General features: G+C 35.8%; 1 protein-coding gene across 4 annotated transcripts in view; it reads left to right on the forward strand.

Moving 5' to 3' along the window:
* The first annotated feature begins 376 nt into the window (after window positions 1-376).
* The window catches only part of LOC5577574 (GA-binding protein subunit beta-2), a 36,876-nt gene continuing 19,525 nt past the window's right edge, over window positions 377-17,727 (forward strand). The window contains exons 1-2 of one of the 4 annotated variants that reach the window (XM_021841563.1): window positions 377-511; window positions 14,975-15,470. In XM_021841563.1, the coding sequence (XP_021697255.1) occupies window positions 15,369-15,470 (102 nt within the window). In that variant the 5' untranslated portion in view covers window positions 377-511; window positions 14,975-15,368. The other 3 variants (XM_001663395.2, XM_021841565.1, XM_021841564.1) reach the window with 3 other exon arrangements.

Below are 17,727 nucleotides of genomic sequence, written 5' to 3' on the forward strand. Positions count from 1 at the left end.
TTCGGAACTTTCGAAACATTCTGAGCTTTTTTATTGCAGTGAGAAGCGACACACACTAGCAAATTTCTGCTCAGAGTTTCACTTTGCCCGCAGAGACAAAATACTTTTTAAATTTGAAACTTCACTTTCACTGAAAGTGAGTACCTAACATAATACCTGGTTTGTATCTGTTTTAGTGAAATGTTCTTTCAACAAACTTTTTTAAGAACGAAGGATTAAGGTTTTATGATGAGCACTATCTCAAACTCCAAGTAGAACTTTATCAGAGTATCGTCTTGCAGTTTGCAGCCCACCTCGCCGATTTCGATCAACCTTGCACAAAAGCCACGACCGCGACGACACGCACACCACCACCACAATCTCATCGGACACGAAGTCGCGTTGCGGAGCTGTCAAAACAGTTCCCACGACTGACTACTAGTGGCTCCGAACGAAATCCAAAATAAAGAGAAGTAGAGGTCTTCAATGTACGCCAAAATCGGACAGCCCGCAGTAAATCGCTTTCTTATTGGTAAATATCGGCCAGAACCGGGTCAAACAATAACATTCGCGTCCGTCACGAGTCGGTGCATCGGTTTCGGGTGGTGACCGGAGTGGACCTCCGGCGGAAGTGGCCAAATTCGCGCTCGAAGGCACTTCCGTTTCGGGCTGCGAACGGAAACGGAATGTCCCGCTGCTGAGTATTCTAGTGTGTATGCAAGCTCGTCGTCAAGATGGAGAAATTGAATCCCATTTTCCAAAGGAATTCGGACTGTGGTGGTGTGGAATGATCGGAGAAATCTGGAAGGGATGAAGTGACTGGTTCCAAAGTTGGGAGTGAAGACTGTTAAGTGAGAAGAACCCGGAGAACTAGTCCGGAAGTGGAGCATCCTTGAAGTACAATCTAGGTTATAAATCGGTGGCGTACGGGGAGCTTCTTGGTGGGATTCGTGAGTCAGCGAGTGCGGATTGCGTATAAGTGGTGTTGGGGCTCAACGAGTAACGGGATCATTGTCCTGTGTGATTGTTTCTTTTGTGCAGAGGTTCTCAAATGTTTAATTCTAGTACCTAGATGTTAAAAACTGGTTATTCCTTGGCTACAACTGAAATGGGGTTTGTATTCATATAAGTAATCGTTGGTTTAATGAACTTAAAATTTAGTATCTTATGTATAGCCGTAGCGGTAAACGCGCAGCTATTCAGCAAGATCATGCTGAGGGTCGTGGGTTCGAATCCCACCAGTCGAGGATCGTTTCGAGTTGGAAATTTTCTCGACTTCCCAGGGCATAGAGTATCTTCGTACCTGCCACACGATATACTCATGCAAAAATGGTCATTGGTATAGTAAGCTCTCAGTTAATAACTGTGGAAGTGCTCATAAGAACACTAAGCTGAGAAGCAGGCTCGGTCCCAATAGGGACGTAACGCCAGAAAGAAGAAGATTTTTTTTTATTTGAAATGTATTTATCGCTTTGACCATTCTATCCTAATTGAGATTTCAAATTATATATAGCTCAAAAGTTTTAAGCAATGGAAGTATTGTTGCCCAAATGACAGTGTACCCAACTAACATTCACTCATTTAATAACAAACACCATTATGGCAGTTTTATCCAGCATCATGTTTTATAACATTTTAATAATTTCCATGGCCAACCTTTGTTAAAGCATTGTTCACACAAATTTGGAGAAACTTTAAAGCATGTACCAACTTTATTTTTCAGCTTTAAAAACGTTTTGCAAGCATTTAGTTCAGCTTTTATACGGCTGGTCTAAAAATAATTAAAGACTAATAAAAACAAAAAAAAATTCTAGGCACTTTATAAATGTAGTGTACACTATTATTATGATAGTATAACAATCTTATCTAAAAATCGCCTGTATACTGGATTCGAACTCGAGACCTTCCAATCGTCAGCGGTATGCCTTCCCATCTGCGCCATCCTAGAATTTATGATTAAACCGTCCAGTGCAAATATAAACTTCTCATAGCTGAATATTGACCATGTTCGAGCTTCTATTCGACAACGTCTAATCAACACATGGTACGCTAATTAACAACTGAACAAGCATATTATTCAGCTGCTGTTTAGTGCTGATCAAGCTGAGTTCAGTCGGCTATTTTTAGCGCACAGTGAGAAAATTTATGTCGATGTTGGTCAAAATAATGTTTATTTACACAAAGTAAAAACAGTCTGAAATGATTGATCTAATTTCATAATAAGTTTTAGTTTGTTCAAAAATGATTAATTAACTTAAATAATTTTATAAATTATAATTTGATTATTTTTTTATTTGTATTTTTCATAAACCTATTACATATGCATTGAAGTAAAAGTTCTCTGTATGAATATATTTGAATCATTTGAAGGGTTAGTCCTCAGAACCCACCTGAATAGAAAAATATTCGAATATATATGCGATTTTTATTTTCGGAAATGGCCAAGTAAATCATTTTTCTTAGAGCGCAGTATTTTTTCAGTTGTGAAGAAAAGTCATTTCAAATGTAGCTGGCTATAGAAATTTATTTAATCAATTCTGTCAAAAAAATTTCCATTTTTCTTGTACGGAAAAACATCCCGAGCAGGCGAAAAAAGCTTAGCAATAGAAAATATAATGTGGATAGCTTAAAGTGATATTAACTTGATAGATATATGATATAAAATATCTGGAAATGATATCTAAAATAAACTACTAGAACAAAATTGGCATGTCATATTTAGATTCTGCAAGATTTTACCAATAGCTGCGAGCTATTCATTAGATCTGCGTACAACAAATTTTTCATAGGTTTAGAAGTTCCAGGAACAAAATTTTGATATTGTCTTCAGATATTTTATCTCTTATGTCAATCAAGTCAATATCACGCTTTGTTTGCAAGTACTTTGCTCCTACTCGGAATACGTAGCTTAAATGTTTATTTTTGTTTTTCACAATAATTCTGCATTTCTGGAGACTGACCATGTTTATTTTCTGAACAGCTATTTCAAAAGTTTTAAGAAAACATAATTTATGAGCTTTGAAATGCATTCGGAACTCAACACGAATTTCGGATATTTTGTCCATTTTATGAAATTTAGCTATAGTGTGATTGCTTTTACAAGGCTTATTTATTGCTGAACAATGTGTTTGTTAATCGTCATTTTGGCCTCTATTGGATCAACTGTTCTTATAATATACTGAAGCTGAATTAGAATTTTATAAGATACTTATTTAGCTCTTATTCATGCTTATGTTAAACATGTGGGAATAGCTGAAGTGCGACGCAAGTAAAACGTTAGTTCGTCTTCTGAATATCCTTTTATACATGTACATTTGTTAAGTGGAATATTGGCTTTTTAATTGGGAGAAACATGTTTTGTTCAGCTCATTTGTAGAACAATCTTGACTAGTCGAATGAGAATCTTTGGAAACGTTTAATAAGTGGCGATTCAACTTTTGTTCATTCTAATGCATAACGTTGAACATTGATCTAAGTTTGTGTTAAAAAAGCACCTTCTCAGCTCTTTATAGAGCAAATTTTTTATTCGGCTGCCATTACCATTATTGAACAATAGTTAAACATGCATGCTTGTTTGTGGCTCTGAATTGTTAGTTGGGTAGGTTCAATTAATTATTGCAATTTAGGCTTAAAAATAAGCCATAAGAACAATAAGAAAGAACTATATTGAGTAACTCTAGTGGAATTAAATGGTATAGGGAAATTGTACCAGTTATGGCTATAGTGGTTCCCTATTTGGCCATATGTGAATTCCCGAAAAATTTACACATTTGAATATTTTTGAATATTTCAACACAAAGATATATTTGATGGCTAACTACTTAAGCCTGATTTGCTGCTGAACAGGAATCGCTAAAGAATTTTCTCGCCGATTCCTTGCAGAAACTTTCTACAGCGACTCCCGTTTGAACTGACAGTTCTTTTCAACTGCGTACTGCGATCAGAAAAAAAGCGCTTCCTTGATCAATTCCTTGCAGGAATTTCCCATGCATCAAGCAAGGCCAAAAAATAACTTATCAGCAGCGAATCAGGCTTTAACCACAAAAAAAATGATTAAAAATTTGAAAATAATTGAATTATCACGTAATGGCGAAATAGGGAACCATTATGTCTATAACTGGTACACCTACCCTAGTACTAAATTCGGTTTTTCATTTACTTACAGGTACTCCACTTAACAGCTTGAAGATTTATTACTACCTATATTGAAATGTCTCAAAAAGTTCCCTAAGAAGATTAAATATTCAAAGTTTATAACGAGTAATATTTGTATTTCATATTAAATTTACTCATGGAACCATACTGAAGTAGTAGTTTTTGCAATTTCTCATCGTAATAGGCTGTTTTCCATCACGTCAATCTGTCATGAAACGGCCTACTTTGCTGCACTGAATTATGCAGTATGGTAACAGTCATTACGCAACTGAAACCAGTGCTGTAATGATTCAGTACGCAACGCTTTCTCATTACGCAACTGTTTTGAGTTGCTTAATGAATTATTACACAACAATTTTTCAGAAATTGTAAAACAATGGTAAATGCATTCCGATATGATTTGTGATACTCTCAAGTGGTCTTCGGCGAAATTGCAAAAAATGCTGTACGCAATTCGTTGCAGAACTAGATTTTTACAGCACTTGTCGTAATTATCCAACTCAGCAAGCCTCGTTGGATAAATATACAACTCTTGCAGTAAAACATCATTCTGCAACTTGTTGCGTAATCTACTATTACGCAACAAGTAGCAGAATGATGTTTTACTGCAAGAGTTGTATATTTATCCAACGAGGCTTACCGAATTGATTAATTACGCCAAGTGCTGTAAAAATCGAGTTCTGCAACGAGCTGCGTGCACCATATGTTTTTGCAATTTCGTAAAAGAGAACTGGTATCAAAAATCATAGTAAGATGCGTTCACCATTACTTTGCAATTTCTTAAAATTTGTTTACGATGATTCATTATACATTATACAAAACAGTTACGTAAACAAAAAGCGTCGGATAGTGTTCATTATAGAACTGAAATCAGCTGCGTAATTACTAACAATACTGAAACATTCAGTGCAGGAAAGTAGACCGTTACATGACGGATTGGCGAAATGAAAAACAGCCTATGGGGCTCTGCATTGTTTTGATTTTGTATTGGATTTTGACGTTTACTGGCCTTGTTGTTTACAAATTTCATGGAGGAGTGAAAGAGATGGCATGGTTTTTGTGCAGAGCCCTATTACGATGAGAAGTTGCAAGAACAAATTTTCATGGTTACTATGATGGTCCCCTCAAAAATATGGACCCGAAAATGTAGCTACAGAGCGCTTTTGTCGCTTTTTTCTCTCCAACAGTTGTAAAAGATTTGACGCACCCTTCTTCTAACAAACCATCCCGTGGAAAGCTTGACAAGTACTGCAAATTTCAATATTGAATCAGTTGGATCATACTGTTGGAAGGAGATTCTCTTATTCCCGCGGGTTTCGCGTAAGTGTCTCTGCTTACGGGTTCGCCACCCCCCTTTTGGCCCTTCATACAATGGTATGTTGAATTCAGATCGGTAATGAAATTGGACCTTACTGTTGAGTGGAGCCGCAAGCAGAGCAAGACTCAAGCAAGGATGATGGCTATCTACATACATACATACATATACTATGATGGTCCCCTCAAAAATCGGGTTGCAAAGCAGTTCTGTTCCGTTACAAGATATTTCCAAGAGTCGATGGTCTCAGATATCGACTCATGAAGGTTTGACTGTATTGCGTTATTTTTTCTCTACATACATACATATGACATAGTTTCATATTTAATTCATTTTTGTGATTAATTCTCCTTTTTTTAAATCGACTTTCATACGGTTTTGACAAAATCAATGAATTACCTCACTCATGTTCACAGCTGATCAGCAGAAGTTACATCCTTTTATTTTGTATGGGGAAAAGCATCTCACTTCAAACTTCTCCTAAACTTTAATCAAAAAAATAGTTGTACAAACGGTACCTAGTACCGAAAAAATCGAAAATATTTTCCGATTTCGAAACATAGGGAGCCGGATCCAATTCTTGGCACTATTGAATCACTTCGGCAGTGGGTTTTTTTTTAAGCTGCAGGGATCATATTTGGTCTTATTGCAAAGTTTCAGACAATTTGGCCGAGAAAAACCCCCCATGCCAAAGTGAATCATGGAAGTGCCTAAGTGGTTCTGCACCTTAAGTATAAGCATTTCGTCATACAAATATTATTCGGTATGCGTTTAAGCGATTTGTTTTTGTCCATAGATACTAGCGATGTGCGGTTATCATGTGGAAAGTAGTGAATCCAGCGATGCGTAAAATCCATTGATTATGACCAACACCAAATTTTCCATACTCCATAAACTTTTCAAATAAAGCACCTCTATATGATATTTCTCATTCTTTATTTTTGTTGTTCATCGTTACTACTCTTACTGTTATCAATATTAATATTAATAGTAAATAGGCTTTTTATGTGAAGTATACGGATTTCGATCACGCTCAGGAGCAATTTCTGCAGAGAATTTTGTTCCCTAAATTTTGAGTTCACTTCATTTATAGAGCACAAAACCAGTGCAACTGCAATCCAAGGGACCATCGAGGTAGCCATGAAAACCAACTTTAACAATGGGTCTCTAACTCGATATCGAGATAAGAAATATCGAGTAAGGGAGAATTCACTGTGTATACAAAATTATTCTTTCAATTTAAAATCTCTCGGAATTCTCTCTTCCTCACGAATATTGTCAAAAATAAAGATCCAAAAAGCCAAATTTCAAATAATTTGAAATTCATTTAGACAGCCATGATGGCTTAGCTGCTTGCAATTTCAAGGTAGTAAAACTCAGTCCCCATAGTTATTATTGGTTCACAACATATTTAAATTACGGCCTACTTCGAGTAGAATCTGAATCAAAGGCAAACTACCTTAATGATGACTTTTGAAATTTAGCCAAAACTTTGTAATTGGGCTCAACAAGTTATCCTTAGGAAAAAATCCGGTTAAAGCTCAATTATCGAAAAAGCAGTTCGTTGAAGAATAAACAAATCGCAAAAAATAATGAGATACAGCTGTTTTGTTTTGCATGTGTGTTTATATTTGTCGATTTTTTATAACTTAAAAACCGAATTTCGAACTGTGCTGTTCTATTATGTCAGTAGGCTATGGTAACATATCAAGAATTATAAATCAGATTATTGTATGCATTCAAAGAATACAGAAGTATTTACTACAAGGTGTCACACAGAACATGTGGGGTTATCTAGGAGAATCAATTATAAAAAACGTTTGAGGGACCGAGCTTGGTAACCAGCAATAAATCGTGCAGCCAGAGATTTTGTAGCAAAGTGTGAAGGATGCCAACTGATAGGATTACTATGTAAGCCTTTTAGCCTTTTCGTCATGGTAGCCATGGATTGATATGGCTATAGATTTTATGAGACCATTGCCTTCTGGAGAATATTTGTTGGTAATAGTTGATTATTTTAGTAGATATAACGAGGTGGAAGTTATGTCAAAAATCGGTTCGCGTGAGCAAGCATGGGAAATATTCACTCGAATATTGCATTTCTCTCGCTCACATCCACAAGCGGACAAGAGCGAGATTGCCGTTTCTCCGACCAAGCTGAGTGCTTCAATTTCCGATGCGCTTTCTTCTTGTTCGCCGAGCGACAAGTTAGACAAAAACGGCAACAGAATGATTCACTACCGACTCCTTGTGCCGAAGGCATCCGATTGCTGTAGCGAATGATTCTTTACATACCGATTCCGCACGAGTGGCATTCGTATTTGAGACCTGAAGAGCGTTCACTGACTGCTAATACACAAGGCGAAATGTTTCAGTGAACGCAAAATCTGTACATTTCGCAGGATGCTTTCAGTGATCGAATGGCGAACGCGATCTTTCGTGTCTCCAATTTAAGAGAGGATAGGTGCTCTCTCCGCTCCGTATATCTTTTCATTTTCGGTTTATCTCAATCGTTTACGATTCGTCGGGATTGCGCTCACCCTAGTAGCGTTCGGCAGTCATTGAACATTCGGTGGCAGCAGAAACTTTGCAGATATTTTATCGGTAGCGTTCGGGTGAATGAATGAATTTTCCCATGCTTGCGCGTGAGATGGTCAACAGACTTGATAAAATGTTTACTCGATTAGGATATCCAAGAACGGTTACCCTGCATGATGCAAAACAATTTATTGGATACGATTTTGAGGAATATACATGACATTCATCTTAACCATTCAGCGCCTTACTTTCCGCAAGGAAATGAATTAGTTGAAAGACAGAAGCGGTCACTTCTGAAAAGGCTGCCGATTAGCAATACATTGAAGAGAGACTGGAAGAAAAATTTGAACGATTACCTCCTAATATATTATACGGCTTCGCATTCAACTAACGGAAAAAGCTACCCTTCATTGACGGCATGGAAACTATTCCGGAATCGTCGGATTATCGCGATCAAGATAAACTACAGTTAACTCTCCCTTACTCGATATTCCGTATCTAGATATCGAGTTAGAGAGCCATACCCAAGTAACAAGTTTAGTTTTTTCATTTACTACAAGCTGTTGTTACCACCATATCGTTAAAACTCATTTTATAACTTATTAGTCTTAATAACCTTAATAAACCTTTGATAAAACTACGTTAAGTCCGAAAAGGCCCACACTACAGGAGGTTGTTAAGACTATACCTTAAAACCGTTTCTAAACTTATTAGTTTTGTATCGTATGAATACATCTACCCTTGTAGTATACTATAAAACATTCATAAGAGCTATTGTATAGACTTATTGAGCTCATCTAGTCGTATTGAATCTTTTACGATATCCTAATACACGGAATGAAACCAATGTTAAGAGCTTATGATTGAACAAACATCAACCAAAAAGTTGTTTATAAACTATAACCTTTTTCAGTATTGAAACCGTCATGATGTCTGCCGACTCATTATAATCAATTAAAATAATCATTTTTTGCATGGCAGAAAACTTCCTTACGATCGCGTGAAATTCCTGCCAATAAAAATTTACTGGTGGAATGACATAAAATTTTTCGATTTACAGCAACGCGCCACAAATACGACATCGTAATTGGCTATCTAATATTTGACTTCATTCTATTTTGAGAATGATTTCATGCTCATCTCAATCTTAAATTGAAATTTCCCATGCATATTGTAATTATCAACCCGAAACGGCGACAATAAAAATGGATTCCATCCAGTTAAATCTTGCTGGTTTTGTCTGGGATGGTTTAAGATCAATTGGTGTTTATTCCGAATAATATAATCATCCATAAACGCTTTTGATCTTAAGGACCTGGGCGCAAAATCCTTCACTGGCTAAAATATTCCTAAATCAGAATATTTGTTCTGCACTAAGACAAATAGTTTTTTGGGAGCCTTGACATAAACTTAATGCACTCAAGAAAGCTTGAAACGTAAACAAATCGGAAGATTCAATTTTGTGATGCGATTCATTTTATTAAATTCGAGCCGTTATGTATCTAACTGTTTTTATTGGAATGAATTGTTATAATAAAGCACATCGTGCTTGATCGGTTGTACTGATGCAGAAAACGGTTAGTGATAAGTGCCTGAAAAGTGAAATCTTTTTTCGTGTAGCTCAGCTGTTTTGTGCAGTATAGTTGTCCCACTAGAACGGGAAAAATATGCTTTATACGATAGTCTGATAATTCTACGAAAGGAATATTTTCCATTTCTATGTGTGCGTTCTGATTAACTCATAATTTACTACGTGATTATCATTATCAACATAGTGATATTGATACGCTGACTGCATTCCAATAACATGCATCAGACAGTTGAGATTTAAGAAGGTTTTAACATGACTTGGTGCAGTCTTAGAAGTTTTACCAATGCCTTTATAAGACAAGCAAGATGAGGTTTTAAGTATAGGTTTTAATAGGCACTACACAGCTCCTTCGAAATACAATTTATCATCAACAAATGTGGCCAGCAAATTAGTTTTGACAGGAGCTCTTATAGATATCTTCAAAGCATTTTAAACTGGGGTTTACCGAAAAGAACGTTCAGCACTTTGCAATGTTTTATTAAATCTGTTAGGAATGAATACATCTCTAATAAAACCTTCATAAATAACATCTAAGCTCAAAAAGCAATGAAATTGTTACTTGGGAATGCTCTTGAAACTTTAACAAATTCCATTGTTGAAGCCAGGAGCATTGCAATTCCAAAATGTTAAGTAAAATTTGAATCCGTGATTATAGACGATGATCTTAAACTCCTGATCCGCCTTAAAAACGTGAGGAGAAGGCAATTTCACGCACTCGCGATCCTGCTATGAAAATTATATGGCAGGATTTGCAGAAAGAAATCAAGAAACGTTTTGCTCAATAAGGAAACAAAAAATTTGAAAATAAGATTTCTCAATTGGACCCTGGCTCTAAGCCCTTTTGGAAATTATCTAAAATCTTGAAAAAACCTCAGAAGCCAATACCGGCATTGAAAGAGGAAATCAAATTATTACTAATCAATTGTTAAAAAGCTCAAAAACTTGCTTTGCTGTTTGAAAGCGCGCACAATTTTAATTTAGGACTTTCTAGCCCAACTGAAAATCAAGTTACTCAGGACTTCGAAAATATTCTCAATCAAGAGAACGTTTTCGAAAATGCCTGGGAGACTGATTTGGAACAAGTGTGAACTATTATTAAAAAAAATCAAAAATATGAAAGCTCCTGGCGATTATGGAATTTTCTACATCCTCATCAAGAAACTTCCAGAAAGTAGCTTATCATTTTTAGTTGATATATTCAACAAATGTTTTCAATTAGCATATTTTCCTGACAAATGGAAAAATGCTAAGGTTGTTCCAATTTTAAAACCAGACATAAATCCTGTAGAAGCTTCTAGCTATCGTCCAATAAGTTTGCTTCCCTCCATCAGTAAACTTTTTGAAAAGGTTATTTTGAACAGAATGATGGACCACAACAACGAAAATTCAATTGTTGCCAATGAACAGTTCCGATTCCGCCATGGACATTCGACCACTCATGCAACTTTTACGTGTAACAAATTTGATCCGTTCCAACAAATCTGAAGGCTATTCTACTGGTCTTGCTTTTCTAGACATAGAAAAAGCATTCGACAGTGTTTGGCATGAAGGCTTGATTGTAAAATTAAAAACTTAAATTTTCCAACATACATTGTTAGAATAATTCAAAGTTATCTGTCAAATCGTACACTTCAGGTTATTTATCAGAACTCCAGATCTGAAAAACTTCCTGTAAGAGCTGGTGTTCCCCATGGCAGCATTTTGGGACCAATATTATACAATAGTTTTAATAGGATGTCAAAAATCTTTGTTTGCGGATGACACAGGCCTCTCCACCAAAGAACGAAGCCTGCGTGTCATCTGTAGTTGATTGCAAAAAAGTTTGGATATTTTTTCTTCATACTTGCAGAAATGGAAGATTTCTCCTAATGCTTCCAAAACTCAATTAATAATATTCCCACATAAACCAAAAGCTCTTTATTTGAAACCTTCAAGTAGACATGTTGTCACGATGAGAGGGGTTCAAATAAATTGGTCATATGAAGGTTAGTAGTTAAGTTAATCTAGGGCTCATGCTAGATAAGAATTTAACTTTCAAAAATCACATTGAGGGCATTCAAGCCAAATGTAACAAATATGTAAAATGCCTCTATCCCTTTATTAATAGAAAATCAAAACTTTGTCTTAAGAACAAGCTTTTGATATTCAAATAAATTTTCAGGCCAGCCATGTTGTATGCTGTACCAATATGGACTAGCTGTTGTAATACCAGGAAGAAAGCTCTGCAGAGAATTCAAAATAAAATTTTGAAAATGATTCTGAGGTTTTCTCCCTAGTATAGTACCAATGAGTTACACAGAATATCCAATGTTGAAACATTGGAACAAATGTCAAATAAAATAATTAATAATTCCAGGCAAAAATCGTTACAATCTTCTATTGCCACGAATAATGCGTTATACATTTAGGTTAAGTTAGGTTAAGTATATTGAAAACATGTTTTTTTTACTCTTATAAGCAGGTGAAATCAAGTCATCTGTAAAAATCTGAACTGCTACGGCAAATGAAATGTAATATGTTGTTAACAAAATGTTAATCAAATCTTAAATTTGTTTTACCAAATTAGGATGATAGTGTTGTCTAATAACACAGAACACCTAGATATAAAAAATGAATGTAATGTTTGGAATAATACTAATAGAAACAAAAGTTTTTTTCTGACGAAATTCATGATGGCCGCCAATTTTTTTAGCTTCAAATGAAAGCTACATCCTTCCTTTGTACGTTAACACTAATGTGTTCCAAGGGAAATATGAGACGTAATATTTATAAAAATGGGCTTTTTCGCAAACTATTTAGCTAGCTGGCGTACCTGGGTCCACCAATTTGAGAGAACCGGATGGATTACCCTCCAGTTTTAGCAAATACCAGCGATCAGTGACATAAAATGGGATTTCAAACTATGTGTACAGATGGCGGCCTAGTTTCAGCATGAATTGATCATTTTTCACTGTAAATTTTATTAATGATTTGATGTTTGCAATTGTACTTATGTCAATAATGATCATAGAAATGATAGACATATATTTAAAACTGCGTTAGAACTTTCGGCGTCACTTACGTACCGAATACTAACAAAATAAATTAAATTGTAATAAAATTGTAGTTCACACGAAGGAAAATTAATAAAAAATCAAATAATTCATACATTGAATTTTCCTTTTTGTAAAGTACATGGAAGGAATTTGATGTTTTAGAAATTCATACTTATTAAGGCCAATCAATTTAGTGACGATCTCGAAAAGGGTGAAAAGGCACTAAAGATAAATTAACTAACTAAAGCCCATCAATTTTCATACATTTGATGTTTTCACGGCAGCTACTGATTACGTTCTTCCTATATTATACGAGTCAGTAGTCTGCGGTCTAATTGCTTCAATGTCTATGAAGTACTTCTAGATGTCGGATGAGGAATCAAGCGATGCATTAATCCAATAAAAAATATGTGCGTGCCATCAATAGGATACAGCACTCTAACTTCAGAAATACAAATCCTCAGAACTTACTATTTTTGTAATTTGTTCAAATGCTTTCAAATGATCAAGAAGACGATCATTGATGTACATTAATACTTCGTTCAATTCTTTACCTTAGAAGCTTTCCCCATTAAAAAAATAGCTTTTTTCTTTTAATCCAGGATTTAAAACATGTTTTTTTTTAGAAATTGGACGAACAAACGAGAGTTATTCGGCTGAATATTCGTTTAGCCGAACAATAATTTTCGCTACATCTCTAATACTTACTAGAAACAAATCAGAACTTTTGGATACCCATAAAAGTACACTTTGTTGATACTTAAAGCATCAAATCAACACAAAATCTTTCTTTACACTTTCAACAACAACAACAACAACAACAATAATGTAACCTGGTTATACTGGTTTACGGGATACTATTAGATACTATAATTATAATGTAATCACTCAAGATTTTTCATAATGTTATATGATGTAATCTGAATCTTAGATATGATAAGGTCAAAATAATAATCATCAACTTAAGGTGAAGATGAATCGAAGCCAAACCTCAAATTTTCAAGAGCACGGATCTGGAAAACCAAACATCCGTTTAAGCAGAAAACTTAATCGATTGGTCATCACCAGCGAGTGACCAATCGATTAAGTTTTCTGCTTAAACGGATGCTTGGTTCTCCAGATCCGTGCTCTTGAAAATTTGAGGTTTGGCTTCGATTCATCTTCACCTTAATATATGGATTTGGCGTGTTCGAAACAGAAGTGATTAAATTTGATTTAAAAAACGTTATATGAACGTATCAATAGCTAGTGAGCCGGATCCTATTCTTGATTCACTTCGGCATTGTTTTATTTTTAAAGCTACAGATTTCATATTTGCCCACAATCTGCGTCGTATTGGAGTGCTTTCTCTAAAGACAATTCGGCCGAGAAAAAAACCCATGCCAAAGTGAATTATGGAAGTGTCAAGTTATTAGCTCTGCACCCTACTTTTAACGTTGTTTAGATATTTCACTTCAGACAAATCAGGGGTTGCGCTACCCCTTTAAAGTGATGGGTTCATATTTAAGGCCTTTTTTTATAAATTAATATATAATAATGATATTCCACTGCGATGACGCATTATTCACATTTCTATCAAAGCATAAACATTTCTTTCTTGATTTTTTTACATTTGATCACAATAAATGTTTCGGAATGACGAAATTTTTGCACTTAAGTGCTGTACTAGACAAATTTTCAAGAAAAAAAAACATTTTCATGTAAAAAAAGTGGTGGTTCGTTTTACCCCGTCTTCCCTTACAGGAATACATATTTCAATCATACGGAAAAACAAAATATTTGCTGGACTATTGAAACTTATTCATTTGATAAGACATTTGTATCAATTCCTTCACTTATAAATATAACTAACAACCTATAAATTTATTCACTTATAAAATATCATGTAGCCCGGTCTTTCTAAAAACTGACCAGATAGCAAAAAAGTTTGAGAACCTCTTGCACTTTTTAAATAATAAATTAATTAATTTCGTCTATAGCTTTGATTCGAAAACAAAGTTAATAAAATTTTAACTTGCTAGAAAGATATTCAAAGGATGCTCCACAATAACCACCACAGTTCGTCAACCGCCCGAACCGCCAAACCGAGATTCAGAAGAACATATTCGCAATGCAACGCGACAGTGTACCTCCATAGATATAATACAAGTTTCAATATTTTCCAGTTCCCTCACTGTGATTTCCCTTTTTCTCATCTTTCCGATTTATTTCCTTTCCTCTTCTCAAACGAAACACCAACCGTTCCGCGGCGCGCGATCATTTCTCGCGATGGTTGTTCTCCTCCGCAACAACGTGACGACGACGACGACATCGACATCGAACGACCAAAACCAAAATGCCTCTGTGCGGCATCTCCTCCAGCAGATCAGTTGTTGAGTTGTTTTGTTTCGCAAATTCCTTCTCCACTGCCAACGGTGAAAGCAACGGAGGCGCGAAGGCGTGAGGAAAAGGCAACGGCAGAGGCGAAACAACGAACCGAACCAACGTACAAGAAGAACCACAACGGTGGTGGACGGAAGTTGGCAGTGGCCCAGGGTGAGGAGGGCGAGGAGGTGGAGGAGGTTGCGGGGCTTTGGTGGTCCAACTGGTACGAAGTCGTGCAACGAGAGCGTCGGCAAGAAGTCAACCTTGAAAGAAGAAACATTCAGCCAAAGGAGCGGCGGCGGAGACGTCGGCGAAGACAGCGGAAGGAAGCTGAGCATAACGAACTGCATCGGCATCAGCTAGGGCATCGAGTTTCGGAGCGAGGGGAAAGATGTTTGCGGAGAAACTGCTCGCCAACGTCGTCAAGGCGGAAATGCTAGCGAATAGCAGCGATACGGAGGAACTGCTGGAGAAGTTCGTTCCGGTTGGGATGGTGAGTATCTATCTCGAGCAGCTTTTCTTTTATGATTTTGTTTTTGGCTTGCCTACCTATATGGTTTCGCCCCTACGGGTGAATGTATGAGAGAATGGGAGATGATGGGTTCGTTTCCGTTCATGGTAGAGATTGCTTTACTCTGGGGGCTGGAAGTAACGATATTTTTGCAAACTGGTTTCTAAGTTCATATTGTTCGCTGAACATTTTCATTTATGTGGTGCAATATTATTCGATTTATTGAAGATGCTATAGGTATAAATAAAATTCAATTGATGTGCGTTCTTACAATTTGAAATGGAAGCTGCAGTAAGTGCACTGGTACAGTAATGTTCAAGATCACAAGGTGGAGCAGAAAACTTTTACTTGGATGTCATAAGTAGCATATCTTAACTGTTGGACCAATTGTTGCGCCATAATGTAATAATCAGCATGGCGCCGGGGTTTATAATGTCTTAAAAGTGCTTCATTGAAATATTTTTCTTGGCAAACGATTTTATTAATCATCATTCCTTAAATGATTACCCGACAATAGAATGAACGATCGCTAGAAGTTTATTCACACACCTTTGCTTATCGGAAGGACTTCAACGTTCAGCTACCGCGATGCAGCTATATTTCGCGCACGCTCTGAATATCACTCACTGAAATTTTATCCATATTTGTCAATACATATCGATGTTTTTTTTCAAATTCTTTATGAATATAAATTTAAACATTGCATTCATTTCTTATATCTAGGTGTTTTGTGTTAGATAACACTATCATTCTAAGTTGGTAAAACTAAATTGAGCATTTATACATTATGTTAACAACATATTACATTTAATTTGCCGTAGCAGTTCAGAATTTGTTTTACAGGTGAGTTGATTGCACCTGCTTAAAAGAGAAAAAAACGGCTTTCAACTAACTCAACCTAACATAACCTAGATATATAACGCATTTATCGTGGCAATAGAAGATTGCACGATTTTTGTATAAAATTATTAACAATTTTATTGGACATGTGTTCCAATGTTTCAACATTGCATATTCTATGTAACTCATTAATACTATACCAGAGAGGGAGCTTCATAATCATTTTCAAAATTTTATTTCGAATCGTCTATAAAGCTTTCATCCTAGTATTACAACAGTATACAACAAATATTTGGTACAGCAAATAGCATATGGCTGGCCTTATTGAAGATCAAAAGTCTTAAGACAAAGTGTGATACATACTTTTCTCGCGTTGAGTATCATACAGGCGTATCTGAATTTTTTATCTAGCATGAACACTAGATACTTAACTTCATCTGACCAATTTATTGCAACCCCTCTTATCGTGACAACATGCCTATTTGAAGGTATACAATGAAGAGCTTTTGATTTATGTGCAAATATTATAAGTTGAGTTTTGGAAACATTAGGAAAAATCTTCAATTCTTGCAAGTATGAAGAAAACATATACGAACTTTTTTGGCTTTGCACTCTGGTGGAGAAGCCTATGTCATCCGTAAACAAAGATTTTTGACATCCTTGAGGTAACTCAGAGTAAGCCATATGTGAAAATATTGTTTGATATTGGTCCCAGCCTTGAGGAACAACAGCTCCTAGACTTCTGGTAATAAACCTGACGTGTACGATTTGACAGATAACTGGATTATTTAAACAATGTATGTTGGATAATTGATGTTTTCAATTTTATAATCATGCCTTCATGCCTAACATTGTCGAATGCTTTGTCTATGTCTGAAAGAGCAAGACCAGTAGAATAGCCTTCAGATTTGTTGGAACGGATCAAATTTGTTACACGTAAATGTTGATGAGTGGTCGAATGTCCATGTCGGAATCCGAACTGTTCATTAGCAAAAATTGAATTTTCGTTGATGTGGAGCATCATTCTGAAAAACTGACCTTTTCAAAAAGTTTACTGATAGAGGAAAGCAAACTGATTGGACGATAGCTAGAAGCTTCTGCAGGATTTTTGTCTGGTTTTAAAATTGGTACGATCTTAGCATTTTTCCATTTGTCAGGAAAATATGCTAATTGAAAACATTTGTTAAACATATCAACTAAGAATGATAAGCTACTTTCTGGAAGTTTCTTGATGAGGATGTAGAAAATTCCATCATCGCCAGGAGCTTTCATATTTTTATATATTTTTTTTAATAATAGTTCTCACTTCTTCCAAATCAGTCTCCCAGGACTCGAAAACGTTCTCTTGATTGAGAATATTTTCGAAGTCCTGAGTAACTTGATTTTCATTGGACTAGTA

This window comes from Aedes aegypti, chromosome 2 (genome assembly GCF_002204515.2).
Source record: "Aedes aegypti strain LVP_AGWG chromosome 2, AaegL5.0 Primary Assembly, whole genome shotgun sequence".
Taxonomy (NCBI): domain Eukaryota; kingdom Metazoa; phylum Arthropoda; class Insecta; order Diptera; family Culicidae; genus Aedes; species Aedes aegypti.